This window comes from Leucopleurus acutus (genome assembly GCF_964270905.1).
Source record: "Leucopleurus acutus genome assembly, chromosome: 6".
In the NCBI taxonomy this organism is placed as follows: Eukaryota; Metazoa; Chordata; class Mammalia; order Artiodactyla; family Delphinidae; genus Leucopleurus; species Leucopleurus acutus.
In genome coordinates, this window is record NC_139149.1 from 99,888,245 (window position 1) to 99,915,727 (window position 27,483).

At 46.2% G+C, this 27,483-nt stretch overlaps 1 protein-coding gene across 3 annotated transcripts; it reads left to right on the plus strand.

Moving 5' to 3' along the window:
* The first annotated feature begins 506 nt into the window (after positions 1 to 506).
* On the plus strand, positions 507 to 27,147 carry STK36 (serine/threonine kinase 36). 3 transcript variants are annotated; one of them, XM_082840870.1, is made up of 26 exons: positions 507 to 672; positions 1,365 to 1,505; positions 1,616 to 1,693; positions 6,815 to 6,945; positions 7,398 to 7,647; positions 9,068 to 9,161; positions 9,455 to 9,624; positions 9,784 to 9,971; positions 10,500 to 10,599; positions 11,982 to 12,128; positions 15,490 to 15,672; positions 16,844 to 16,941; positions 17,386 to 17,491; positions 19,192 to 19,342; positions 19,529 to 19,656; positions 20,187 to 20,291; positions 20,648 to 20,746; positions 20,833 to 20,921; positions 21,089 to 21,152; positions 21,348 to 21,458; positions 22,773 to 22,847; positions 23,271 to 23,445; positions 23,704 to 23,851; positions 24,083 to 24,230; positions 24,793 to 25,539; positions 26,772 to 27,147. In XM_082840870.1, the coding sequence occupies exons 1-26, from the start codon at positions 511 to 513 to the stop codon at positions 26,913 to 26,915; spliced, it is 4,032 nt and encodes a 1,343-aa protein (XP_082696996.1). In that variant the 5' UTR covers positions 507 to 510; the 3' UTR covers positions 26,916 to 27,147. The 3 variants fall into 3 exon arrangements, with proteins under 3 accessions (XP_082696996.1, XP_082696997.1, XP_082696998.1); XM_082840871.1 differs by having other exon boundaries at positions 23,274 to 23,445; XM_082840872.1 differs by having other exon boundaries at positions 22,836 to 22,847.
* The last annotated feature ends 336 nt before the right edge of the window (positions 27,148 to 27,483 follow it).

The following is a 27,483-nucleotide window of genomic DNA, read 5'->3' on the forward strand; positions in this document are numbered from 1 at the left end:
GGGCGGGGCTGAAGGCCAGGGCCGGCGTCCCTCGGCCTGAAGAGCTTGAAGCTCCTAGGCTTGGGGTAAGAGAAGCGCTCCTGTCCGCTAAGCCGGCGGGCCGAGGGTGTGGGCGGGGGTGCTGAGGAGGTTGTCAGTGGCAGGAACTTTGGGGTGGCTGGAAGGGGCGGGGTCGGTGGGCGAGGCTGGATGGAGGGGGGCGGGGTCGGGTGGGTGAGGCTGGGTGGAGAGGGTGGGGTGAGGGGGAGAGGCTGGGTGAAGGGGGCAGTGGTCGGGTGGGCAAGGCTGGGTGGAGGGGGAAGGGGGACACGGGGTCAGGTGGGAACAAGGTTGGGTTGGGAGACAGGAAGAGAAAAGGAGGGAGGATTGCGGAAGGCACTCTGCTCCAAGATCTCATCTTTCCATTCTCTACCCTACCTTATTTATGAGGCCTGGATTGTTATGAAAAAAAAGGCAAAGGCAAGGCGGCTAACGTTAACCTTTCTTCCATGCCCGAACCAGGCCTCCCAGATGTGTGGAACTGTCCCTGGAGCTGTAGCCCTTCACCACCATCTCTATCTCCTTCTGAGGGATCCTGAAATCTCTGTCATGGAAAAGTACCACGTGTTGGAGATGATTGGAGAAGGCTCTTTCGGGAGGGTGTACAAGGGTCGAAGAAAATACAGCGCTCAGGTGGTGAACAAAGAGGGATATCTCTTGGGTGGTATCCCACACCCTCAACTCCAGTGGAGAATGGGGCCAGAATACTGACCTGTATTCGTAGGACACTGATTCCTTCATACTTATGAAATATGAGCTCTGAAATTGGATTACTTGGGTTCAAATCGCAGCTCCACCACTTTCTAGCCTTAGAACTATATACAAGTTACTCAACCTCTCTATGTCTCAGTTTCCTCATCTATAGAATGAAAATAGAACAGCGTCTTATTGGGGTATGAGGATTAAGTGGGATGTCACACTGAATAACTTAGAGCAGTGCTTGGCACCTAGTAAACAGCAATTATAATTATTATTAATATTATTATCTATCATACCATGAAGGAAGGGATAAACCACCTGAACTCTATTCTTCCCTCTTCATTTTTTCTTCCTTCCCTTTCCCCTAAATCCCTTAAATCTTGAGTTCTTTATCCAGTTCTTTTCCCAGAATACACCAAAGGGATCTATCTGGCAGAGGCTCTTTCCTCCTAGGGTGAGAGCAGGGGAAACCTGGGTAAGGCCAGGGTACCGTGGGGAAAGTCGAGTGGGAGACTAGCAAGTATAGTGAGAATTGCTCAAACAATCTGAAGTCTGAGTTCTGGAGCTTTGAGGCTAATGTTTAAATAGTGTGGTTAGGCCTTGACTCTTGACCTTACCACTGACAGGTGGTGGCCCTGAAGTTCATTCCAAAATTGGGACGCTCGGAGAAAGAGCTGAGGAATCTGCAACGAGAGATTGAAATCATGCGGGGTCTGCGGCATCCCAATATTGTGCATATGCTTGACAGCTTTGAGACTGACAAAGAGGTGCACTTTGGTTTTGGGTCACCTCTCGCCAAGAAGAAGGGTCCCAGGAATTTCCCATCCTCAAAATGCATGAATGTGGAGCCATTAGTAGCATTGCCTTCTCCCTGCAGGTGGTGGTGGTGACAGACTATGCTGAGGGAGAGCTTTTTCAAATCCTAGAAGATGATGGAAAACTTCCCGAAGAGCAGGTATTCCTGGATCAAACTTCTTCTACCCATGACCTCTTCTCAGTTTAAGGACTGAGAGCTGAGGGCATTGAGAGTCTCCAGTTTGAAAACTCCCAAGTAAAATATAAGAGTCTAGGTATATGTAGAGGCAGTGTGGTGTGACAGTAAAGTATGTGAACGCTGGAACCCAAATCTCTGAATACAAAGGTTGGGTCTGCCACTTTGTAGCCTGATCTTCTTGGGCAAGTTACTTTAACTTCTCTTTGTTCACTTTCCTCATTTTTTTTGGTTTTTGTTTTTATTTCCATTACTCTAGGAGGTGGATCAAAAAAGATCTTGTGGGCTTCCCTGGTGGTGCAGTGGTTGAGAGTCCGCCTGCTGATGCAGGGGACACGGGTTCGTGCCCCGGTCTGGGAGGATCCCCCATGCCGCGGGGCTGCTGGGCCCATGAGCCATGGCCGCTGAGCCTGCGTGTCCGCAGCCTGTGCTCCACAACGGGAGAGGCCACAACAGTGAGAGGCCCGTGTACCGCAAAAAAAAAAAAAAAAAAAGAGTGTGCTTCCTATGTTTTCCTCTAAGAGTTTTATAGTGTCCAGTCTTACATTTAGTTCTTTTTTTTTTTTTTTTTTTTTTTGGTGGTACATGGGCCTCTTACTCTTGTGACCTCTCCCATTGTGGAGCAATGGGGTCTTTTGTGTCTCCATACAAATTTTAAGATTTTTTTGTTCTAGTTCTGTAAAAAAATGCCATTAACTTGATAGGGATTGCATTGAATCTGTAGATTGCTTTGGGTAGTATAGTCATTTTCACAATATTGATTCTTCCAATCAAAGAACATGGTATATCTCTCCATCTGTTGGTATCATCTTTAATTTCTTTCAACAGTGTCTTATAGTTTTCTGCATACAGATCTTTGGTCTCCCTAGGTAGGTTTATTCCTAGGTATTTTATTCTTTTTGTTGCAGTGGTAAATGGGAGTGTTTCCTTAATTTCTCTTTCAGATTTTTCATCATTAGTGTATAGGAATGAAAGAGATTTCTGTGCATTAATTTTGTATCCTGCAACTTTACCAAATTCATTGATTAGCTCTAGTAGTTTTCTGGTGGCATCTTTAGGATTCCCTATGTATAGTATCATGTCATCTGCAAAGAGTGACAGTTTTACTTCTTCTTTTCCAATTTGTATTCCTTTTATTTCTTTTTCTTCTCTGATTGCCATGGCTAGGACTTCCAAAACTATGTTGAATAATAGTGGTGAAAGTGGACATCCTTGTCTTGTTCCTGATCTCAGAGGAAATGCTTTCAGTTTTTCACCATTGAGAATGATGTTTGCTGTGGGTTTGTCATATTTGGCCTTTATTATGTTGAAGTAGGTTCCCTCTATGCCCACTTTCTGGAGAGTTTTTATCATAAATGGGTGTTAAATTTTGTCAAAAGCTTTTCTGCATCTATTGAGCTGATCATATGGTTTTTCTTTTTCAGTTTGTTAATATAGTGTATCACATTGATTGATTTGCGTATATGGAAGAATCCTTGCATCCCTGGGATAAATCCCACTTGCTCATGGTGTATGATCCTTTTAATGTGCTGTTGGATTCTGTTCGCTAGTATTTTGTTGAGGATTTTTGCATCTGTATTCATCAGTGATATTGGTCTGCAATTTTCTTTTTGGAGTATCTTTGTCTGGTTTTGGTATCAGGGCGATGGTGGGCTCATAGAATGAGTTTGGGAGTGTTCCTTCCTCTGCAATTTTTTGGAAGAGTTTGAGAAGGATGGGTGTTAGCTCTTCTCTAAATGTTTGATAGAATTCACCTGTGAAGCCATCTCGTCCTGGACTTTTATTTGTTGGAAGATTTTTAATCACAGTTTCAATTTCATTACTTGTGATTGGTCTGTTCATATTTTTTTATTTCTTCCTGGTTCAGTCTTGGAAGGTTATACCTTTCTAAGAATGTGTCCATTTCTTCCAGGTTGTCCATTTTATTGGCATAAAGTTGCTTGTTGTAGTCTCTTAGGATGCTTTGTATTTCTGTGGTGTCTGTTGTAACTTCTTTTTCATTTCTAATTTTATTGATTTGAGTCTTCTCCCTCTTTTTCTTGATGAGTCTGGCTAATGGTTTATCAATATTGCTTATGTTCTCAAGAACCAGCTTTTAGTTTTATTGATCTGTGCTGTTGTTTTCTTTGTTTCTATTTCATTTACTTCTGCTCTGATCTTTATGATTTCTTTCCTTCTGCTAACTTTGCGTTTTGTTTGCTCTTCTTTCTCTAGTTCCTTTAGGTGTAAGGTTAGATTGTTTATTTCAGATTTTTCTTGTTTTTGGAGGTAGACTTGTATTGCTATAAACATCCCGCTTAGAACTGCTTTTGCTGCATCCCATAGGTTTTGGATCGTCATGTTTTCATTATCATTTGTCTCTAGGTAGTTTTTGATTTCCTCTTTGATTTTTTCAGTGATCTCTTGGTTATTTAGTAGCGTACTGTTTAGCCTCCATGCGTTTGTGTTTTTTTCCCTGTAATTGATTTCTAATCTCATAGCGTTGTGGTCTTGATATGATTTCAGTTTTCTTAAATTTACTGAGACTTGATTTGTGACCCAAGATGTGATTTATCCTGGAGAATGTTCCGTGCACACTTGAGACGAAAGTGTAATCTGCTATTTTTGGATGGAATGTCCTATAAATATCAATTAAATTTATCTAATCTATTGTGTTACTTAAAACTTGTGTTTCCTTATTAATTTTCTGTTTGAATGATCTGTCCATTGGTGTAAGTGAAGTGTTAAAGTCCCCCACTATTATTGTGTTACTGTCGATTTCCTCTTGTATAGCTGTTAGCAGTTGCCTTATGTATTGAGGTGCTCCTATGTTGGGTGCATATATATTTATAATTGTTATATCTTCTTCTTGGATTGATCCCTCGATCATTACATAGTGTCCTTCCTTGTCTCTTGTAACATTCTTTATTTTAAAGTCTATTTTATCTGGTATGAGTATTGCTACTCCTGCTTTCTTTTGATTTCCATTTGCATGGAATATCTTTTTCCATCCCCTCACTTTCAGTCTGTATGTGTCCCTAGGTCTGAAGTGGGTCTCATGTAGACAGCATATATATGCGTCTTGTTTTTGTATCCATTCAGCAAGCCTGTGTCTTTTGGTTGGAGCATTTATTCCTTTCACGTTTAAAGTAATTATCGATATGTATGTTCCCGTGACCATTTTCTTAATTGTTTTGGGTTTGTTTTTGTAGGTCCTTTTCTTCTCTGTGTTTCCCACTTGGAGAAGTTCCTTTAGCATTTGTTGTAGAGCTGGTTTTGTGGTGCTGAATTCTCTTAGCCTTTGCTTGTCTGTAAAGCTTTTGATTTCTCCATCAAATCTGAATGAGATCCTTGCCGGGTAGAGTAATCTTGGTTGTTGTTCTTCCCTTTCAACACTTTAAGTATATCATGCCACTCCCTTCTGGCTTGTAGAGTTTCTGCTGAGAAATCAACTGTTAACCTTATGGGAGTTCCCTTGTATGTTATTTGTCGTTTTTCCCTTGCTGCCTTCAATAATTTTTCTTTGTCTTTAATGTTTGCCTATTTGATTACTATGTGTCTCGGCGTGTTTCTCCTTGGGTTTATCGTGTATGGGACTCTCTGCACTTCCTGGACTTGGGTGGCTATTTCCTTTTCTTTCCCACGTTAGGGAAGTTTTCAACTATTATCTCTTCAAATATTTTCTCAGATCCTTTCTCTCTCTCTTCTCCTTCTTGGACCCCTATAATGTGAATGTTGTTGCATTTAATGTTGTCCCAGAGGTTTCTTAGGCTGTCTTCATTTCTTTTCATTCTTTTTTCTTGATTCTGTTCCACAGCAGTGAATTCCAGCATTCTGTCTTTCAGGTCACTTATCCGTTCTTCTGCCTCAGTTATTCTGCTATTGATTCCTTCTAGTGTATTTTTCATTTCATTTATTGTGTTGTTCATCTCTTTTGTTTGTTCTTTAATTCTTCTAGATCTTTGTTAAACATTCCTTGCATCTTCTTGATCTTTGCCTCCATTACTTTTCTGAGTTCCTGGATCATCTTCACTATCATTATTCTGAAATCTTTTTCTGAAAAGTTTCCTATCTCCACTTCATTTAGTTGTTTTTCTGGCGTTTTATCTTGTTCCTTCATCTGGTGCATAGCCCTCTGCCTTTTCATCTTGTCTATCTTTCTGTGAATGTGGTTTTTGTTCCACAGGCTCCAGGATTGTAATTCTTCTTGCTTCTGCTGTCTGCCCTCACTTTCCTCATTTTAAAATGGAAATAATAATAATGTCTACCTCATAAGGCTATTGTGAAGATTAATGAGTTAATTCCTGTAAAGTGTTTGAAAGAGTGCCTGACACAAGTGTTCAATATATCTAGCTATTTTTAATGCTGTTGTTATTGTTAGGCACCTCTAGGTAAGAAGGCCCAGTGTGGTGATACCAGAGAGGCAGGAAGGGATAAGCGTTGTGGTTAAGGCAGGATTCACTACCAAGGCACAGTGGTTAGCCGTAGGATTTGGTTGAAGACATTCTCCAGCCATATTCATTCTAGGGATTTCTCTGTACTCTAGCAAGTAGGCCCCCTTCAGGACTTCCTGTCACAGCATTCTGTTTCCTTCCAAGCATTCATTATTATTTGTAAGCCATCATCTTATTTGTTTTGTCAGTCTTGTTTGTTTGTCTGGCTACTTCTCTTGAGAGAAGGGACTTTGTCTTATTTAATAACAGCTAATATATATTGAATGGTAAGTGCCAGGCACCATTCTGAGCAATACGTTACTTTACATGCTTTAACTCATTTAAATCCTCACAATGATCCTATGAAATAAGTAGTATCATTATTGTCGCCTTATGGGTAGATGATGAATCTGAGAGCCATAAGATAATTTGCATGTGGTCATGCAGTTAGTGAGACTCAATAAATTTTCCTTGAATGAATGAATGAACAAATGAAAGAATGAATGAATAGGGGAGCAAGAACTAAGGAAGGTATCTTGTGAAGCTCTGGAAGAAAGGGAAGGAAGAGAAGATCACATCAGTAGTAGTATTAGGGTGGAGGCTTTGGGCTCATCAGCAGACTCCTTCCGCTGACTTCTCCTTTCTTCCTCTCACCTGACTGTTTGACCCCTAGGTTCAGGCCATTGCTGCCCAGTTGGTGTCAGCCCTGTACTATCTGCATTCCCACCGCATCCTCCACCGAGACATGAAGCCTCAGAACATCCTCCTTGCCAAGGGTGGTGGCATAAAGCTCTGTGACTTTGGGTGAGGTGCCTGACCTTCTGTCTCTGCTTCCAGTTCTGCAAGGAGCCTTAGATCATATGCTTGAGTTCCTTGGGCCTCATTTTAGAACCTGAGCTGGAGACTGGGATTCCTGCTGGGTCTTGGAAGATGGTCTGTTTGTTCAGGTTGGGGATATCTCGCACAGTGATAGGTAGCAGTGACCAGCTCTAGAGTTTATTATTTCTCTATTTCTCTATCTGTCTATCTGTCTATCTCACACAGTGACCAGCTCTAGTGTTTATTATTTATTCATTTATCTATCTAATTTTTGGCCCTACCCACTGCATGCTGGATCTGAGTTCCCTGACCAGGGATCGAACCTGCGCCCCCCTGCAGTGTAAGCACAGCATCTTAACCACTGGACCGCCAGGGAAGTCTCTCTTGTTTTTATTGAATATCTTCTTTTTCCATTTTGATTCCATCATCTACTGCAGATTTGCCCGGGCTATGAGCACCAACACGATGGTGCTGACATCCATTAAAGGCACACCACTCTACATGTCTCCAGAGCTGGTGGAGGAACGACCATACGACCACACCGCGGACCTCTGGTCTGTGGGCTGCATACTGTATGAGCTGGCAGTGGGCACTCCTCCCTTCTATACCACGAGCATCTTTCAGCTGGTCAGCCAAATTCTCAAGGACCCTGTGCGCTGGCCCCCCACCATTAGTCCTTGCTTCAAGGTGATGAATACTGAAAGACTGCTTTTGCATCAGAAACCTGTCTCCCTCTGCCCTGTTCCCTTTTCCACAATTTTTTTCCAGAGCTGGGGCTGCACCTTGCAGTTACTTAATTGATGCGGGAGCTGGGGCAAGCTGCCTTGCTTTTGTACTGCAGAGCCTTATTCTGGGAGGGTGATCTAAGGTGTGCCCAACTTGGGAGTAGCAGCCCCTCCTTGGGTCAGGCTGTCCTTTATCAAAATGGAGAGGTAATTTCAAGACACCAGAAACAGATATTGGTCCCTTTACATACTCTCTATTCTACTACTTTCCTATCAGATGCAATGGCCGAATGATTTCCAGATTTGCCAACACAGCTGTCCTCTTCCTGAAAGAATCTTTAGATATCCAAATGGCCATAGCTGATGGGGCTAGCTCACTGATTAGCGGCAGAGGATAGAGATGGTGCCTGTCTTTTGCAGTTAAATCTCAGCAGGCCGGGGTGGGGGTGGGGGGAGGGAGGAAAAGGAATTGACCTTTTTTATTTTTCATCTAGGGCAAGATTTGAGCCTTCAATAAAATTTAAATGCAGCCTTCTCCCAGGGTAAAACCTCATGATAACTTTCCTTTGTTTTATCTAAGATGAAAAGAGACAAGTTTCTCCCCAACCTATTTAGCTGGGGGTAGCCCAAATAATTATCAAAAAGAACCTAAACAAAGGAAGCATAATTGGGTGATATCCATAAGATATACATTCTCCCTTAGGGCAGACATGCAGGTATCTCCAGCAAGAGCCAAGGTGTAATGATCACCTTGTTTTAGAACAAGGGTTGTAATCTACTAGTACCTTCTATTCCTATTTCAGGCCCAATTGAGGATTTCCCCAAGGACACCTTATAACAGATGTACCCTTTTCAGACAGTCTCCCTGCCCCTCCACCATCTGAAGACTTGCTGAAAGATTTATTTTTGAGTGCTCCCAAACACATCTTTACACAATGACTTATGCGTGTGAGTGTGCTTTTAACTGTAAGTGCATTTGTTCCTACCCAGCACAAACGAGCCACAGTCAAAGGGAGGGCAAAGTGAGCAGTTTGGGACCCCTTGAATGTTTGTTTTCTGAAGATGATTGTGAAGATGACATCCCTCTCTTTCTCTTCGTTTTTTTTCACTTCTTCACAAAGCTGTTGACATTGAGATTTCTGGTTTTACTTTTGGGGTTCCAAAATGTCCATGGACAGGAATTGGGGCTCCCCAGAAGGTGAGTGAGGTCTGTTCATGATTTCAGCCAGGGAAATGAGGCCTAAGGATAGGATTAGAGAGGGCGTGATTAAGACCAGCCAGTCTGTTGTAAGAATGCACTCAGGAGTCTTGGTTCGATTCTGATGAGTTTGAGAGAGGCTGTGGAGAAGTGAAGGCTGATGGGGTATCCTTTCTCTCCACAGAACTTCCTTCAGGGACTGCTCACCAAGGACCCCCGGCAGCGTCTGTCCTGGCCAGACCTGTTACATCATCCCTTTATTGCTGGTCGTGTCACCAGTGAGTCCTTAGGGTTCCCAGGGCTCTTGCACTTCCCTAGTACTCTACCCAATGCAACCCCTGACCCCAACGTCTGGATCCAACATATATTCTTTTCCCCACCAGCTTGAATTTTCTCCCTAGCCCTTTGCATGACCCTTGCCACTTCCCTTGTAATCCCAGTCCCTCTTTGTCACTTTGTCAAAAGGGTCTCCTTCCACAGAAGCCTGGAGATGCTGAAGTTGTCTCCAGCCAAATGGAAACAGTGGCGCAGCTCCAGTGTGATCACCTGTCCCCCTCTTCTCTCCTTGCAGTATTAACCGAGTCAGCAGGCCCAGATTTGGGTACCCCATTCACCAGTCGCTTACCCCCAGAACTTCAGGTCCTAAAGGACCAACAGGCGCATCGTCTGGCCCCCAAGGGCAATCGATCTCGCATCTTGCGGCAAGCCTATAAGCACATGGCTGAGGAGGCCAAGCAGAAGGTGTGTGGGGCAGAAGGGCATGTATGACATAGCCAGGCTAGTGACTGGGGGAGTTGGAGAAGGAGGGTGACTTTCTAGGGTTGGGAAAGGGCCACGAATAGGATTCATAGTGTCTTATGACAACCAAGTAGTTCTGACTCAGTGTCTCATTTCCTGCAGAAACACCAGAACACAGGACCTGCCCTCGAGCAAGAGGACAGGACCAGCAAGGTGGCTTCTGGCACAGCCTCTCTGCCCAGACTAAAGGCCACTCCTCAGGAACCAAGCCTCTTGACTGGGGTCTTAGGCTCAGAAATGAAGAGCAGCTGGCCTGAGTGGAGGGCTGGAGAAGCTCCCCTTGCACCTTGGTGAGGAGGGTAGAACCAGGGATTTATAGGATGAGGTCGCTTGCAGATCTTTGGCTCCAGTCAAAGCAAATACAGCATGGTCCCTGTCACTCACTACTGCCTAAATGTAGACAGGGCCCTGGGAGTCTTGAGTCCTGGGTGCCTGAACCCTAATTCCAGGTATTGATACTTTCCTGATTCATCAGGAAACGTGGAAACTTTCCTTTCTCTATGTCTCAGTTGTATTGATTCATTAACTGAAAAGGAAAGAATCATCTCCACGCAAAATGGAAGATTATTTGAGTTGAGAGCTACGGGTGAAAACCGCCAAGGTAGCTTTGAGAAGAAGATCCAAAGTGGGAGGGCAGTCAAGGATATGCGTGTAGTGGACCTATGCTGTCCTGGCCAGATCCTAGAAGGAGGTCTCCTCTAGCCAATCCTATATGGCTTATTTTTCATTCCTATCCTGGATGTAGAGGGAGGGACAAGTTCACGAACTCTAAGCCTCACAGGCCTGGAACTCATCTTACTCCCTGCTTCCTCTAGCAGGGAAAACTGGGTCACCCAGGATTGTGAGCAAGCATTCCCAGAGCTGAGGCCAGAGGTGGTGGGCCAGCAGAGCCTTGATGCAGTGGACCTAGAAAATGAGGTGAGACCTAGGGGCTCCTCCTGGCCTTGTCCCTTCCATGGGATGTTGGGTCTTGGTAGATGTTTTCTAGAACAGTGATTCCCAACCCTCCAAGGAATAGCTCCCTTTGTGTTAAAAATTGCTTTCTTATTATTTATAGATTTTAATTGCATAGTATCTGAACATTTAATTATCAAAAATTGGAGTACATAAGTAAAAAGGAAAGTCCCTCTTGAGCCTTATTTCAGTCCCAGAGGTGTCTGTCTCCTTCCTAACTTTTTGTGCTTTTACATATATTTATATATATGTCCACATAGAATATATAGTTTGGCTGTTTTTACATTACTGAGTTCATACCATATGTATCGTTTTGCCTCATGCATCTCTTACATGATCTGTTCTAGAGATCTTTCTACATCTACTTCAATCTTTTGTTTTTTTAAGATTTTAACTTTTTATTTTGAAAACATTTCAAACTTAAATAATAATTGTGAAAATAGAACCAAGAATTCTTATATACCCTTTCACCCAGATTCACCAATTGTTAAAATTCTGCCACATTTGCTTTGTGGTTCTCTTTCTCTGTATATGGACACATCATCTTTCTGAACCATTTTGGGGTAAGTGCAGACATGCCCCTTTACTGCCAAATGTACTTTAGTGCGTATTTGCTGGGATCAAGGTGATGCACTTGCACCACCTCAGTGCAGTTATAGAAGTCAGGAATTTGACACTGATATGATCCTGTTACTTAATCTACAGTCCATATTTAGATTTTGCCAGTTGCTCTGGTCATGTTCTTTATAGCAAAAACATGTTTTTCCCCCAGTCCACAATCCAGTCCAGTGTTAAGCATTGCATTTAGTTGTTATGCTTCATTAGTCTCCTTTAATCTGAAACCGTTCCTACTCTTTCTTTGTCTTTCATGCTTGATAGTTTTTAGGTGCACAGGTCAGTTATTTTGTAGAATGTTCCTCAAATTGATACTTTTGCATAATTAGATTCGAGTCATGCATTTTTGGTGGGCACACTACATAAGTGATGCATTGTCAGTACTACAGTCTTTTTAACAATTTCTTAGTATGTCCTAATATGTATGTGCCATGGTTGATTATTCCCTTACTGACTGGCTGTATGATGTTTCCAATTTTTTTTATTATAAACCACGCAGTGGGTATCTTTCTAGGTGTCTTTTTATGCACACCTGCCAGTGTTCTCCAAGAGACTTTTCAAGACCCCTCATTTACTGCCAACTCTACCTTTTTAAACGGGTGGCTGAAAAAAATACATCTGTGCCAAAGGAGTCACTGGCCTTTTGCAGTTACTTCATGATTCCCCAGGTTGGGAGCTACTACCCTTGAACCTGACACACTCCTCCTGACCTTCACTCCCTGATGCCTCAGGAGCCAGGCAACGATGATGCTGAGTGGCGGCACCTGCTAGAGATCACTGAGCCTGTGCCCGTCCAACTGAAGGCCCCTCTCGCCCTGCTGTGCAATCCCGACTTCTGCCAGCGCATCCAGAGTCAGCTGCATGAGGCTGGAGGGCAGGTAACCAGCAGAAGTATACCATGGATGAAACTGGAGACTGTTTTCACAGATGAGGCATTAAAAAACGTTGATTGACATAAGGAGAAAGGAAGTTTGTCCCTTTCCTATTCTCTTTCACTCCGTCTGTTCAATTCAAGGAGATTTGCCAACCTCCTTTAGTAATACAGAAAGAGCAGACCTTGGGTTTTTCTTTCTGAAGGGAAAAGTATTCCTCTAGAGCAGGGATCAGCAAACTTTCTGGTGGAACTTTTTTAGGCACTGTTGTCCAAGAGGAAAAAATGGAGGATATCATGTAACGACTTCTATAATGAGAGAAGACACATTGCCACAAAATTTTTGACAAAATTAAAAATATGTAACAATTTAAGTGTGTAATATTTTCTAATGCAGGTATACTAATGAGAAGAATGAGATTCTTTTTTAGGGGATAACGTCTTGCTTAATTGGTGTTCATAATTAGTATTCTCTCCTACAAAGCCTTTCCTTGTGTCTCTGAAATGGTGATCTTCTTTCCTGGGAACTCACCGAAGTATGTTGCGTGCATCTCTCTCTCTTTTCTTTAAAGTTTTTTTTTTTTTAATTTTATTTATTTATTTAGGCTGCGTCAGGTCTTAGTTGTGTCATGTGGGATCTTTCGTTGTGGCCAGCGGGCTTCTCTCTAGTTGTGGCGTGTGGGCTCCAGGGCGCGTGAGCTCTGTAGTTTGCAGCACGTGGGCTCTCTCGTTGAGGCGCACAGACTCAGAAGTTGTGGCGCGTGGGCTTAGTTGCCCTGCGGCATGTGGGATCTTTGTTCTCCGACCACGGATTGCACCCGCATCCCCTGCATTGGAAGGCAGATTCTTTACCACTGGAAAGAAGTCCCTTTTCTTTAAAGTTTTAAAAAATAATTTTTAGTAAATTTACCAAGTTGTGAAATCATCACCATAATTCAGTTTTAGAATATTTTCATCACCCCAATAAGATGATTCTTAACTATTTACAGTTAATTATCATTCCCACTCCTAGTAACAGGAGACTACTTTCTGTCTATTATATTTGTGTTTTCTGAACATTTCATATAAATATGATCATACAATGTATAGTCTTTGTGTCTGACTCCTTTCTCTTAGCATAATTTTTTTTTTTTTTTTTTTTTGCGGTACACGGGCCTCTCACTGTTGTGGCCTCTCCCATTGCGGGACGCGCAGGCTCAGCGGCCATGGCCACGCGCCCAGTCGCTCCACGGCATGTGGGATCTTCCCAGACTGGGGCATGAGCCCGTGTCCCCTGCATCGGCAGGCGGACTCTCAACCACTGCGCCACCAGGGAAACCCTTAGCATAATGTTTTTGAGGTTCATTCATGTTGTAGCGTGTATCAATACTTAATTCCTTTTCATTGCTGATTAATATTCTGCTGTACGGATATATCACATTTTGTTTATTCATTCCACTAATTGATTGAAATTTGGATTGTTTCCAGTTTTTGGCTTTTATGAATAATGCTGCTTTGAACATCCATGAGGAAGCCTTTGTGTGGATATATGTTTTCATTTCTCTTGGGTGTATGCATAGGAGTGGAATTGCTGGGGCATATAGTAAATTTATGTTTAAGATTTTAAGAAACTGCTGGACTATTTATTTTCCAAAGTGGCTGCACCATTTTACATTCTCACCAGCAATGTATGAGGGTCCTCATTTGTCCACCTCCTTGCCAACATGTGTTACTGTCTGTCTGTCTGAGTGTAGTCATTTTAGAGAGTGTGAAATAGTATCTCATTGCCATTTTAATTCACATTTTGCTAATGACTAATGTGAGCATCTTCTCATGTGCTTATCAGACATTTGTATTAATATTTCTTCTTTGGTGAAATATCGAATCATTTCTTTGGCTCATTTTTAAGTTGGGTTGTTTTCTACTTGAGTTGTAAGAATTCTCTGTATCTTCTGGATACAAGACCTTTATCAGATGTATGATTTGCAAATATTTTCTCCGAGTCTCTAATATGTCTTTTTATTCTCATAAGAATGTCTTTTGAAGCACAAAGGTTTTAAATTTTGAAGTCCAGTTACCATTTTTTTCCTTTGTGGATTATGCTTCTGGTGTTGTATCTGAGAAATCTTTTTTAAACCCAAAGTCTTGAAGATTTTCTCCTATGTTTTTTCTAAAAGCTTTCTAGGGCTTCCCTGGTGGCGCAGTGGTTGAGAGTCTGCCTGCCGATGCAGGGGACACGGGTTTGTGCCCCGGTCTGGGAAGATCCCACATGCCGCGGAGCGGCTGGGCCCGTGAGCCATGGCCGCTGAGCCTGCACGTCCGGAGCCTGTGCTCCGCAACGGGAGAGGCCACAACAGTGAGAGGCCCGCGTAAAAAAAAGCTTTCTAGACTTTTAGCTCTGACATTTAGGTCTCTGACCCATTATGAGTTGATTTTTGTATATATTGTGAGGTAGGGATATAAGTTCATCTTTTCGCATGTGGTTATGTAATCATCCCAGCACCATTTGTTGAAAAGACTCTCCTTTCGCTCTTGAATTACCTTGGCACCCTGCACCTCTCTTTTGGCCCTTATCTGTCCTCCTTGTGTTGGATAATTTTTCAGTGGGGAAAGAGGTTAACAACTCTGCCTCCAGGGTAAAACTTTCTGAGTTAGAATTCCAGCCAAACTACTGTTTGTGATTATTGACTACTTACTTAACCTACCTAGAAGCTTCAGTCTCCTCGTCTATAAAATGGGTAATTGTATTTACCTTACAATCACTAGGGTTATTGTAAAGATTAAGTGAGTAAATAAGTGAACAGATTCAGAACAGTGAGTAGCATATTGTAAAGCGGTTGATGTAAACGTTAGTCTTCTTTTGAAGAATAACTTTTTAAAAAATAACCATTTAAAAATATAATACTGTCCTGTATAAAAATAAGTGGTAGGTAGGATCTGGCCTGCAGGTCATATTTTGTCAACCCCTGATCTAGAGTTGAGTAATATTGTTTTGTCTATCTGGAGTTGAGCAACATTGTTTTGTGCCCATTGTTTTTAATTTTCAGAAATGTGTGTGTGTGGTTTCATTTTGTTTTAAGGTGAAGGGCTGGAGAAGGGAGGGAGCAGATAGGAATGTCACTGGGTCTGTCACTGACTGAGGGGAGGTGTTACCCCCTCCCCCCGGTTTGGTCACCTCTAAGTCAGGTGACCTGGCCATCTATATTCCCCTTTCCTGGTACACTTTCCCTGTTTCTTTGTTCTCCTTTTCTGGGTTTTAGATTCCCAAAGAAAGGAATGAGAACATTTGGTCTGCTTTGTCAACATCTTGGGGACACTTGGTATCTGTGACTCTCCTTCCTTTACCTCTCATAATATCGATTACTGTCTCTTTCCCTTGTGTCACCCAGATCCTGAAAGGCATGCTGGAGGGCGCTTCCCATATCCTTCCTGTGCTCCGGGTCCTGAGCAGTCTTCTGTCCAGCTGCGGTGGTGACTCTGTTTCCTTGTACTCCTTCTGCCGTGGGGCAGGGCTCCCCCGGCTGCTGCTCAGCCTCCTCCGACACAGCCAGGAGAGCAGCAGTATCCAGCAGGTAAGCGCTGTGCCAGGAGCCTCTCAAGACTTAGCAGAATTTCTTCTCTTTGGATTTCTTTTCTTTGAATTGCCATCTCTATTTGGCCCAACTGCCTTTTCTTTTCTTCTCCTCCTCTCTAGTTAGTAGATCATGAATTGCAAATTCTCATGCCTTCCAAGGCCAGGCAGATAATGTCATCAGTGAAGTAGACTGTGTGTGACTATATGAATCAGTGGGAATGTGAGAAACTGAGATCTCGTGCTCAGTCGGAACGGGGCATCCTCTCCTCAGCGCCAGCTCACTGCTGTTAGGGGGGAATATGGGCTCAGTGGTGCCAGATCCTGCAGTTTTCCAAGGAAAGCTAGAAATCCAGATTTTTATGTGCAATTTCCCAATATTTAAAGTACTGTGTTTTTTTTTGTTTGTTTGTTTGTTTTTGCGGTACGCGGGCCTCTCACTGTTGTGACCTCTCCCGTTGCGGAGCACAGGCTCCGGACACGCAGGCTCAGCGGCCATGGCTCACGGGCCCAGCCGCTCCGTGGCATGTGGGATCTTCCTGGACCGGGGCACGAACCCACGTCCCCTGCATTGGCAGGCAGACTCTCAACCACTGCATCACCAGGGAAGCCCAGAGCACTGTGTTTTGAAAGGTAAAATCCTAGGCTTTACAGGCCTGATTTTATAGAGCAGGGTACTGAAATTCAGAGATTAACTAACTCACACACGGGCACTGCCTTGTCAGTGGTCATGGAGATGATAAGCGGGAGAGCTAGGAGTGAGTCTCAGTGTCCACGTCCCTGTGCTGTGTCCCGACGCAGCTGAGCTGAAAGGCCGGAATGCAGAAATGTTTAACGTGGCCAAGGCTTGGCGGCTGGAAGCTGCACTCTGCTGATGAGTGTTAGTCTTGAGAGTTTTTAAGGAATTTAGAGAAGAATTTGAGCTATTTTGAAAAATAGAACCTCCTAAACTCCAAAATGCTGTTCAGGCCCAAACAAGACACATTTTCTGGATGTTTACAGCCCGTCGGCCGCCACTTTCTTACCTCTGGATCTCCTCTCTCTGTCCAAACACCCTCTTCCCTCTGTCCCTTTCTGTTTGCTCAGCCTGACTGGATGTCTGACACACTTTTCCCTTAGTCTTTGTTTCCATCCCCTACATTGTCCTAACTCTCTGTCCTCTTCCCTGGCAGCAACGTTGGTATGGGACCTTCTTACAGGACCTGATGGCTGTGATTCAGGCCTACTTTGCCTGCACCTTCAATCTGGAGAGGAGCCAGACAGGTGACAGGTGGGATGAGAGGCATTTTGCTCTGTTGGCCAGTTTGGCTTCAGTTTCTACCCCCATTTCTTCCCATCCCCATTAGGAAGAGGCTAAGTAAGGAGAAGCCATGATTTGTGCCAGGTTTAGGGGTCAGCTGAGTGACCTCTTAGAGTCCACCTAGTCCTCTTAAGGACCCCGAGACACCTCCAAGTTTGCGCACGGAACTTCAGGTTCTAAGTGTTAGCAGTCACACTAAATGGAAGGCTCAGGGTGTGAATAAGCTAGAGAAAATGACAAAGAGGCCTGGAGGTATGTATGTGCAACTGTGTGTGTGTGTGAGGGGAGAGGAGAGAGAGCACTCTGATGTGTTCCTTTGCAGAGATTCTCCTACCTGCCCTGAACGGACCCATTCACAACATGTGGGCTTTTAGTAGAGAGATGAGAAGAAACCATGGACTCATTTTTCCCTAGCCTACAGGTATTTCAGGAAGCTGCCAACCTCTTTCTGGAGCTCTTGGGGAAACTACTGGCCCAACCAGATGACTCCGAGCAGACTTTGCAGAGGGACAGCCTTATGGTAATCTGCCCCCCCTTCCAGATTTCTGTCTGTGGTTTTCCCTGTGTTTCTCCCATCCTCTTTCTTATGGCTCTGTAGGGTTAGATCGAGGTAATACAACAAATGTTTGTTGAATGCCAGCTATGTGTCATATGCCATCTAAGTAAGAGAAAGTCCCCATCTTCAAGGGATCAGGGCTAGTCTAATAGGAGAGATGTGATCAAGGACAACAGTGTGAAAAGTACATTAGAACTTCATGTAAAATGTAGAAGCACCAGTGAAGAAGACTAACACTACTTGGAGGGTCATAGAAGAAACCTTTTATTTTTTTTGGACCCGCCACGCAGTATGTGGGATCTTAGTTCCCTGACCAGGAATTGAACCCGTGCCCCCTGCAGTGGAAGCACGGAGTCTTAACCACTGGACCGCCAGGGAAGTCCCTAAGAGTCATAGAAGAAATCTTGAAGGAGGAAATCACCTCTGCTAGGATTTGAAGAATGAACAGAAGTTTGCCAGGTGGATGAGGCAGGAAAGTAGGGAGGACATTCCGGGTAGAAAGAGCAACCTATATTAAAGCCCAGAGGCATTAAGCAGTGTGGCCTATTTTAGGGAACTACAAATAGAAGTATTTCTTCTTGAATAGACTTACAGATCAGCTAGTATTCCCAACCTTGTTTGTCCTACAGACTAGTAACCTATGTGGGTTCTCTCTCCTGGACTCTGGAGGTGAGGGATGGGAAGGGAGACTTGAAAGAGAAAATAGTTGAGTTCTGACTGATCTCAGAGGAGACAGAGGGCAACATGCTCAAGGAGGGAAACAATTGCCTGGTCGTTGTTCAGACTGGAAACTGGGAGCACAGATTTGGGCTACATTCCTACTTCCAGCTAGCAGCTAGCAGTCCATTCAGTCTCTTCTTCTTTTTTTTTTTTTAAAATTTATTTATTTATTTATTTATTTTTGGCTGCATTGGGTCTTCATTGCTGCACACGGGCTTTCTCTAGTTGCGGCGAGCGGGGACTACTCTTCATTGTGGTGCACGGGCTTCTCATTGCAGTGGCTTCTCTTGTTGTGGAGCACGGGCCCTAGAGCACAGGCTCAGTAGTTGTGGTGCTTGGGCTTAGTTGCTCCCCAGCACGTGGGATCTTCCCGGACCAGGGCTCGAACCCTTGTCCCCTGCATTGGCAGGCAGCTTCTTAACCACTGTGCCACCAGGGAAGCCCAGTCTCTTCTCTTCTGAGAGCCCATTTTAACATCCCTCACCCTTTCCGGTAAGGAAGCTTTTAACATCTAACGTACGTTTTGGCCAGTAGTGACTCACATTATTGGTCAGCACTTCTCATATGTCACTGTGCACTGAGTAGCATGGGGAGTTTGGAATAAATTCCCCACCTCTCGAAATTCTGAATCAATAAGACTGGGTTGGGAAGGACCCATGAATCCCCAGGAATTCTTATACTCAGGGTCCACAGATAATACTTTGAGAAACTCATCTAGAGAGCAGCTGATCAGAATAAAAGGATTGACACCTAAAATTCCTGTCCTTGAAATGTGAAGGCAGATATATGGCACTTTCTGTGTGAGGAATCCTTAAGAGTCCATCAGCTGGTCCCCCTGGGTTTCTCTCCTCCTTTCTCAGGTTCTCCGGGCACTCCTGCTCCTTATGCTAAGTCCAGTCAGTTTTCTGATGTGCCTGCTGTTAACCCTGCCTTGTCTCCCTTAGTGCTTTACTGTTCTGTGTGAAACCATGGATGGGAACAGCTGGACCATCTCCAGAGCTTTCTACTCCAGCCTGATGACCACACAGCGGGCTGTGTTGGACGGGCTCCTTCATGGCTTGACAGTTCCACAGCTCCCTTTCCACAGCCCCCCAGGTAACTGGAATGGGAATGTAAGGTTCTCTTGACCTACTTGTTGAGTAGGTCCAGCTCTGCTCTTTCTCCTGCCATTACCTAGAATAAGCCTGGCATTTAGTGAGTGTTAAATAACTATGAACTGAGAGAAAGAATGGGGAATCTTAAACAACCAACGCCTTCCTGCGTTCTTTGCCTTTCTCGCAGGAGCCCCCGAGGTGAGCCAGCCGCTTCGGGAGCAGAGTGAGGATCTGCCTGGAGCCCTCTCCTCGGCACTGGCAGCCTTATGCACTGCTCCTGTGGGGCTACCTGGCTGCTGGGAAGCCAAGGCGCAGGTCTGAGCTACAATTTTTTTGTTCCTGTCCTCCCTGTTGCCAAAGTAGGGGAGGCTGGCCCAGCTTTTCAGAAAGGCAGAAAAACAAGCTTTTATGCCTCCCTTTACTCAGTACTTCCAGAAACAGATGCTCCCACTAGGTTTGAGCCACTTGTAGAACATGATGTAGCCAAAATCCCAGAGCCCTTGTTCAGCTGATTAGAGAGCTCAGTGACAAACTGCCCATGTGGTGGGGTAGCTGATCTGAAGCCACCAGTGATGCTTCCTCAAGGGTTCAAGATTCAGATTTCCTGCTCCCTTTTGGCTAGCAACACTTTCCTCTGTACCTGCCGGCAGTGGGACTTAACTAGGCCTTGCCTTTTGGTTCTCCACTGGCCATGAAGACTGGGAATGGAATGGGGGCTGAGGTTCCTGGTGAATCTGGGGAAGAGTGGCTAGCAGGGGGTTGAGAGTCCTGATTAGTTGGAGATATGAGAGGAATGGGATTGGAATAATGGGAATGGGATTGAGTCTTCAGGTATGTCTCTACAGATCTCCCGGCATTTGGCAAACCAGCTCACTGAAGACAGCAACCAACTGAGGTCATCCCTCATCTCTGGCCTACAGCATCCCATCCTGTGCCTACACCTTCTCAAGGTACTGCCTGCCCATTAATTCTTGGCCTTTCAGACTTCTTTTTCACCCCAAGGACTAAGAGAGAGAGAAAGAGACACTGAGAGAAATGAGAGACTCCCCCCTTGGAGGACCCCTTTCTGCTTTTAAAATTGTTCAGCTGAGATGGCCCTACTGTCAGCCAGTCCTCAGCAGAACCGAGAAGTGTCCACATCTCACAGTCTTTTAGCAAGAGGCACAAGTGGCCTGAATTTCTCTAATATCCCTAGTTGTGGATACTAGATCTGTCGAGAGGCTAGCCTGCTTTCAGCTGAGCCTTTCAATCTAGGAGCCCAGGGGCTGCTCTGCCTCCCTGACAGACTCCTTCCCACTCCCTTTAGGTTCTCTACTCCTGCTGCCACGTCAGTGAGCCCCTGTGCTGTCTTCTAGGGCAAGAGCCCCTGGCCTTGGAGTCACTGTGGAAGTTGGTCCAGGGCAAGGTAGGCCGGCAGCACGAGTGGGCATCTCTTGGGGGCCCCACCATCTCAATCAGAGGAGCCTCTGGTATCTCGGGTTTCCTTTGTAGGTAAAGGTAGTGGATTGGGAAGAGTCCGCTGAAGTGGCACTGTACCTCCTCTCCCTTCTTGTCCTTCACCTCCAAGATCTGCCTTCTGGGTGAGTCATAAAGCAGCGTCTCTCCACTGAAATCTTCCACCCACATAGCTCACCCAGACATGGATTGTGGGGAGTGACACCCTACAGCCTATCCTTAGGAGGGATTGGGACAGAGGGTGTGAGGGTTTCTGTGAGGGCAGCAGCCTTGATGTATCTCTTTATTCCAGAATGGAGAAGCTAGGCAGTGAGGTTGCTACTGTCTTTACCCATTCACACGTCGTCTCTCTTGTGGTGAGTTTTCAACCTTCATCTTCCTCCACTTTTCACCCTATCATCCCACCCTTCTGCAAGCAGGAGAGTCATTTCCTAATTTGCAGCTGTTTGTGAGGCATTCTTCTGGACCAGGACAAAGAAATAAATCCTCTCTGCCTGTCCCGAGTACCATTCAGATGCGGACATTCCTCCACCTTGTCTAACTCTCCACAGAGCGCGGCAGCCTGTCTGTTGGGACAGCTTGGTCAGCAAGGGGTGACTTTTGACCTCCAGCCTGTGGAGTGGATTGCAGCTGCCACACATGCCCTGTCCGCCCCTGCGGAGGTGAGCTCTACCAGGGAATGCAGACACGCATTTTCTCTGAGTCAAATAAGATCTGCGTTCAGGGAGAAAGACTGAAATGCCAGCAAGCCTAGAGTAAACTAAGGAGTGTGAGAGAATCAAGGCGTCTTTCCTGTCCTATCCTTCTGCCCTCGGATAATAGATCCCTCTGAGTCCAGACTGTCAGGGCTTTAGGTTTGTTGTTAACTTGCAGGACCTCTGATGGGGGAGGGGAAGGGGGAGGCAGCGTGTGTGTGTGTGTGTGTGTGTGTGTGTGTGTGTGTGTGTGTGTGTGTGTGTGTGTGTGTGTGTGTGTGTGTGTCTCTCTCTCTCTCTCTCTCTCTCTCTCTCTCTCTCTCTCTCCCCACCCCCCCCCCCGGCACTTGCCTCCTGAAGGATCTCCCCTCCAGCCTCTCTCCTCTCCAGTCCATTTTCTTCAGTGCCACCAAAGTGAGCTTTCGTAAAGGAAAACCTGCCCATTTGTTCAACCAGTAATTATTTCACACATAAATATAATAGTGAGTACCAGGCACTATTCTTGGCTTTGAGAATACAGTAGTGAAAGGAGAGACACAAAAATCTCGCCCATGTGGAGCTTGTGTAAGTCCTCAGTGGCTTCCCACGGTTTCTGGGTTAATGTCTAAATTGGTTAGCAGGCTACTCAAAGCTCATCTGTTCCCTCTGGGCTCTCTAATCCTGCTCCACCAAAGAATTAACATTTCCAAAGTTCACTGTGGTCTCTCACGACCTGCCTTTATGGAAGCTTTGACCTCTCCCTTCCTCATCTCCCTTTTATTTTATTTTTTTAAAATTTTATTTATTTATTTAACATCTTTTTTGGAGTATAATTGCTTTACAATGGTGTGTTAGTTTCTGCTTTATAACAAAGTGAATCAGTTGTACACATATACATATGTCCCCATATTTCTTCCCTCTTGCATCTCCCTCACTCCCTCTCGTCTCCCTTTTAAACTTTTAATCCCATCAGTTTCCTACCTCCAGGAGGCAGAGTTAGCACTCTCAGCTGTGTCCCGTTCCCTCTCCACAGCCCTCACTCACAGCCTCTCGTGTAGCAAAAGCATCTTCCTAAACTCTAATGGTTTGTCTGCCTGCTCACCCTACTGACTGTGTGTCTTTAGGACAGAGTTAGTCATTGAACGAATAGGCAGGAGCCAAGACTCCTAAGTCCAAAAGAACTCTCCCCACTACACTAGGCTGAAGAAGAACTCCTCCTGCCTGACTTGGAGTTGGGAGCACAGGCCTGTGTGGTCACCTCACCCCTCTCAGATCTGCTCTCTTCCCACCTCTCTCCGACAGGTCCGGCTGACTCCACCGGGTGGCTGTGGATTCTATGATGGCCTCCTCATGCTTCTGCTGCAGCTGCTCACCCAGGTACAGCTGCATCCTAGGACGGATGGGAAGTAAGGAGAGCTGCTTTGGGGAGCCACTGGCCAATAGGAAGGAAGAAGCAACAGTCACCTCTCCTCTCACACCGCCTGTGATGGCCTTAAATGGGACCCATCTGCTGTCAGTACGGACCCTTTGAGGGGAACCATTCAGCTACATCCCTTGGGATTCAGTGGGAAGAAAGTTGTAATTCCCTGGTTTCCAGTAGACATACACATGGGTTGAGAGGTCAGGGGTTAAGATGTGATAAGCGAGGGAACTGGGACAACAGGGAAATCCTAGGTGGGAAAACAGAAGGAATTATTTCTGGGACTCCTCTTCCTCATAGGTCAGGGACAAGAGTGAAAAAAGGCGTTTTGACTCCTGTCTTGGACCTCCTCGTTTACCCTCATTCAATTTTGTCTCTAGCAGGGGAAGGATAATCCAGTAAGGGTCGTGGCTAGCTCAGAAATGTGGACCGTTCTGTGGCACCGCTTCTCCATGGTGCTGAGGCTCCCTGAGGAGGCATCTGTACAGGAAGAGGAGCTGTCACTGTCCAGTCCACAAAGCCCAGAGCCAGACTGGACGCTGATCTCACCCCAAGGTATCTTTCCAACAGCACAGCCCCTCTTGTCGGGCCAGTGTGTTGATTCCTCTTCAAGAGGAAACAGCCTAGAACTGGGTTAGCCCATGGAGGTGGCTACTGCTGCTGCCGCCTGGGGAAAGGGTGGCAGAGTCTGTGCTGGAGCTGCTCAAGGACAGGGAAGGGACTGAACAGGGGGTAGCCCTGAGAGCCTTGGGGACGCAGTGGCATCCTGACCTCTTGCCTGCTCCACTGGGTCCCCATTCTTGGTGTTTCCAGGTATGGCAGCCCTGCTGAGCCTGGCCATGGCCACCTTTACCCAGGAACCCCAGTTATGCCTGAGCCACCTGTCTCAGCGTGGAAGTATCCTCATGTCCACCCTGAAGCATCTGCTTTCGCCCAGCTTCCTGCATCACCTGACCCAGGCGTGAGTTGGAGCTAGAGGAGGGAGACCAGAAAATTCAATGTTGGCTGTTGGGGGGAGGAGGAGGGGAAGGCAGGAGAGAAAGAGCTGACAGCTTGAGCTATGAGGCAAGAAATGGGATTACTGAGGTTGGGGAAGGAGAGCTGGACTAGGGAATTTGAGAAGAGTCGGGGGAAGAAAGCTAAAGGGTGGGTGCACCAGACTGAGTATATCCTTCCACTCTCCCCTCCTTAGGCCTCAGGGGCCTGAGTTTCTCCCCGTTGTGGTGCTCTCTGTCTGCCAGCTCCTCTGCTTCCCCTTCGCCCTGGATGTGGACGCTGACCTCCTTGAAGGTGTCTTGGCTGACCTCACAGACTCAGAAGTCACAGCCCACCTGCTGCAGGTACTGGGGAAGCTACCCAGGCAGGAACGTGGGAGAGGAAGGTGGCCCAACCCTGTGTACTCAAATTCACTTCCCGACAGCTCCGGGGCTCTCGCAGGCCCCTGTGGGAGTGCAGCACCTGGCTTGGTCTAAGAGTTGAGTGGAGAAAGCATTCGGGCCTGAACAGAGGCATGTGGTTGGAGCTGGGCTGGTGCCTCTTCTCTCCATCAGTCCGATATCTGGATTCACTTGGAACCCAGTGGGGCAGGTATCTTAGTCTAGGCCCTGGAGACTCAGCTCCTCAGCTGGGAATCACTTCCTTGGAAATTGTTGGCATTAAGCAGTGAGTGGGTCTCTGGAGCAGGGAGACTAAGTCCTTGCAGAGCAAGGCATGGACTTGGGAAGGACCTGTTCTCCTGGGCTCCACGTTGTGTCTCACGTGCGGTGCTGTGGCTCAGGTCTTCTGGCTTTCTGTGGTATTCTCACCAGAGTTTGGCTTTTCTCTCTCCCAGATTGTGGGCTCCGTCTCAGTATCTTGCTGCAGTGTATTCTCCCTCTCCTTGCACCCCTCCCCCTTCTCCAGGTCTGCCGCCACCATCTTCCACTGACACAAGCCGAGCTGCCCATCAGTCTGCTCACACGCCTGGCCCTCTCTGAGCCCCCCTCTCTCAACCAGTTTGTGAGCACAGTAGCCGCCTGCCCTACAACCACCATCTCATTCCTCTCAGCTGCCCTCCTGGGTGACCAGCCGCTGCTGACCTCTGACCTTCTCTCCCTCCTGGCCCACACCGCTCGGGTACTGTCTCCCAGCCATTTGTCCTTTATCCAAGAACTCCTGGCTGGCCCCGATGAATCCTATCGGCCCCTGCGCAGCCTCCTGGGCCACCCAGAGAATTCTGTGCGGGCCCGTACTTACGGGCTTCTGGGACACTTGCTCCAGCACAGCGGAGCCCTGCGCGGGGCCCTGCAGAGCCAGCTAGGACTGCTCAACCTTTTGCTGCTGGGACTTGGAGACAAAGACCCTGCTGTGCGGCGTGGTGCCAGCTTTGCTGTGGGCAATGCAGCCTACCAAGCTGGTCCCCTGGGGCCTGCCCTGGCAGCTGCGGTGCCCGGTATGACCCAGCTCCTTGGAGATCCTCAGGCTGGTATCCGGCGCAATGCCGCATCAGCTCTGGGCAACTTGGGGCCTGAGGGTTTGGGGGACGAGCTGGTACGGTGCCAAGTACCCCAGCGGCTCCTAGAGGTGGCGTGTGGAGACCCCCAGCCAAATGTGAAGGAGGCCGCCCTCGTTGCCCTCCGGAGCCTCCAACAGGAGCCCTGCATCCATCAGGTACACCTGGGGGGACTTTGGAATCACCATGATGGGGCTGGTTTTCACAACATTTTTCTGAGATAGTCTTTAAGGAATTGGAACATCTAGAAACCCAAGCTGTATCCTTCTCTGGGATCAGGAAACCCAGGGGCCGTGACTTGGTCATGAGTTTTTCATCTAACATTTCACACCTGGAGAAGGGAGGGGACCTGGAAGAAGGCTCCATTGGGCTAGGAGATGCCTGGGATCTCAAGGACCAGCGTTTCTTTCTTCTGGAGGCTGTGCAGGAGGGAGGTGAGGGAAGACTAGACGTTAAGGTATAGAGTGGTTTCATTCTGAGGGCCATGAAGGTGCTAACTATCTTTTTTAGCACTTACCATGTGAAAAGTACCATGCTAAGCATTTTACCTTTATTATCTGGTTTAAGCTTTGCTCCTCATTTTGCAGGCAATGAAACTGAGGCACAAAGAATTTAATAACTTGTCCAAGTTACAAAGCTGATATGTAGGATTGGACTTTTGAACTCAAGAGTCTAAGTCCAGAGCCCGTGCTCTTTTTTTTTTCCTTTGGCTGTGCCACAGGGCATGTGGGATCTTAGTTTCCTGACCAGGGATTGAACCTGTGGCCTCTGCAGTGAAAGCATGGAGTCTTAACCATTGGACCACCAGGAAAGTTCCTAGAGCCCATGTTCTTAACCTGCTTTACTCTGTTTTTTTCTTTTTTCTGCTCAATTTTCAGTATATAAACAGCCCAATGGAAAAATCATACGTCTACCTATGATAAAGCTAAACCTCCAAATTATAATAGTTCAGTGTGGCAGCATCGGGTGGTTCATGCAGAAGAGAGGTTCTGACAGGATGGTTATGATATATATTAGAGTTTTTTGGCAGTCCGTGTGGGGAAATAATAAAAGGGATTCTTGGTGGTAAGGAGGTCCAGACCCACTGGTCTAGATCCACAGCTGGGAGTCTCACCTTTTGGCTTAGTTTTACTGCTGCATTTATTACCTCTTCCTGGGGACAAGTGCATAGGTCCTTTGGTGCCTTGGTTTCATGGTCTATAACCAAAGAGAATGGAAATAGACCTCTGGTCCTGGTGATTCCTGTCCCCAAGGTCTGTCTTCTCCCACACAACCTATTTTGAGTCCCCAAGAGCTCATTTTCTTTTTCTTCCTTTTCTAGAGTGGGAATTGCTGGGCCAAATCACAGTCCTCTGCATGTCATGTTCTGTCATCTCTCTCTATCCCACAGGTGCTGGTGTCCCTGGGTGCCAGTGAGAAGTTAGCCTTGCTCTCTCTGGGGAATCAGTTACTGCCACGTAGCAGTCCCAGGCCGGCCTCTACCAAACACTGCAGGAAGCTCATTCACCTCTTGAGGCCAACCCACAATACATGACCCCAGATTCCTGGGGTCCAGCCTCCAACGTTCATTGCCCTACTGTTGCCAGCCCTTCCTTTTTCTGCTCTACAAGCCACCAACTCAACCAAGAGCTAAAGAGACTGAAAGAGATAAGCTGCCAATCAACTGATTTGAGAACGAGAACCTATAAGAGATTTATGTATAAAGCTCCTTCTTTCCCCCAGATTCAGGATGATTTCAGCCAGTAAACTTCATTATTGTTGGTGCCAGAGGAGATTCCTTTCTTCTCTACATCATGGGGTCTTTTCTCCAATAATGTGCCTTTAAACCCAAGGGACATGCCTCCTGGACCTTAGGGAGACACCTTCTACCTGAGAGGTCTCTTCCTTTCTGGAGCTCCTGAAATCTTCCCAGCAGGTTCTTGTTTTGGATGCAGTGGTCCCAGACAGTGATGAAGACAGAGCCTGCCTCTAGGGGATAGCCTGCTGTGGGGATAAATGCCATCAGTCCCTGTTATGGAGGGCTCCCCAGCCTGTAGCCCCCATTCCCATCCATTGGTGGGGGTGTACCTTTTCTTTCTTCCTTCCTTCCTCCCTCCCTCTTT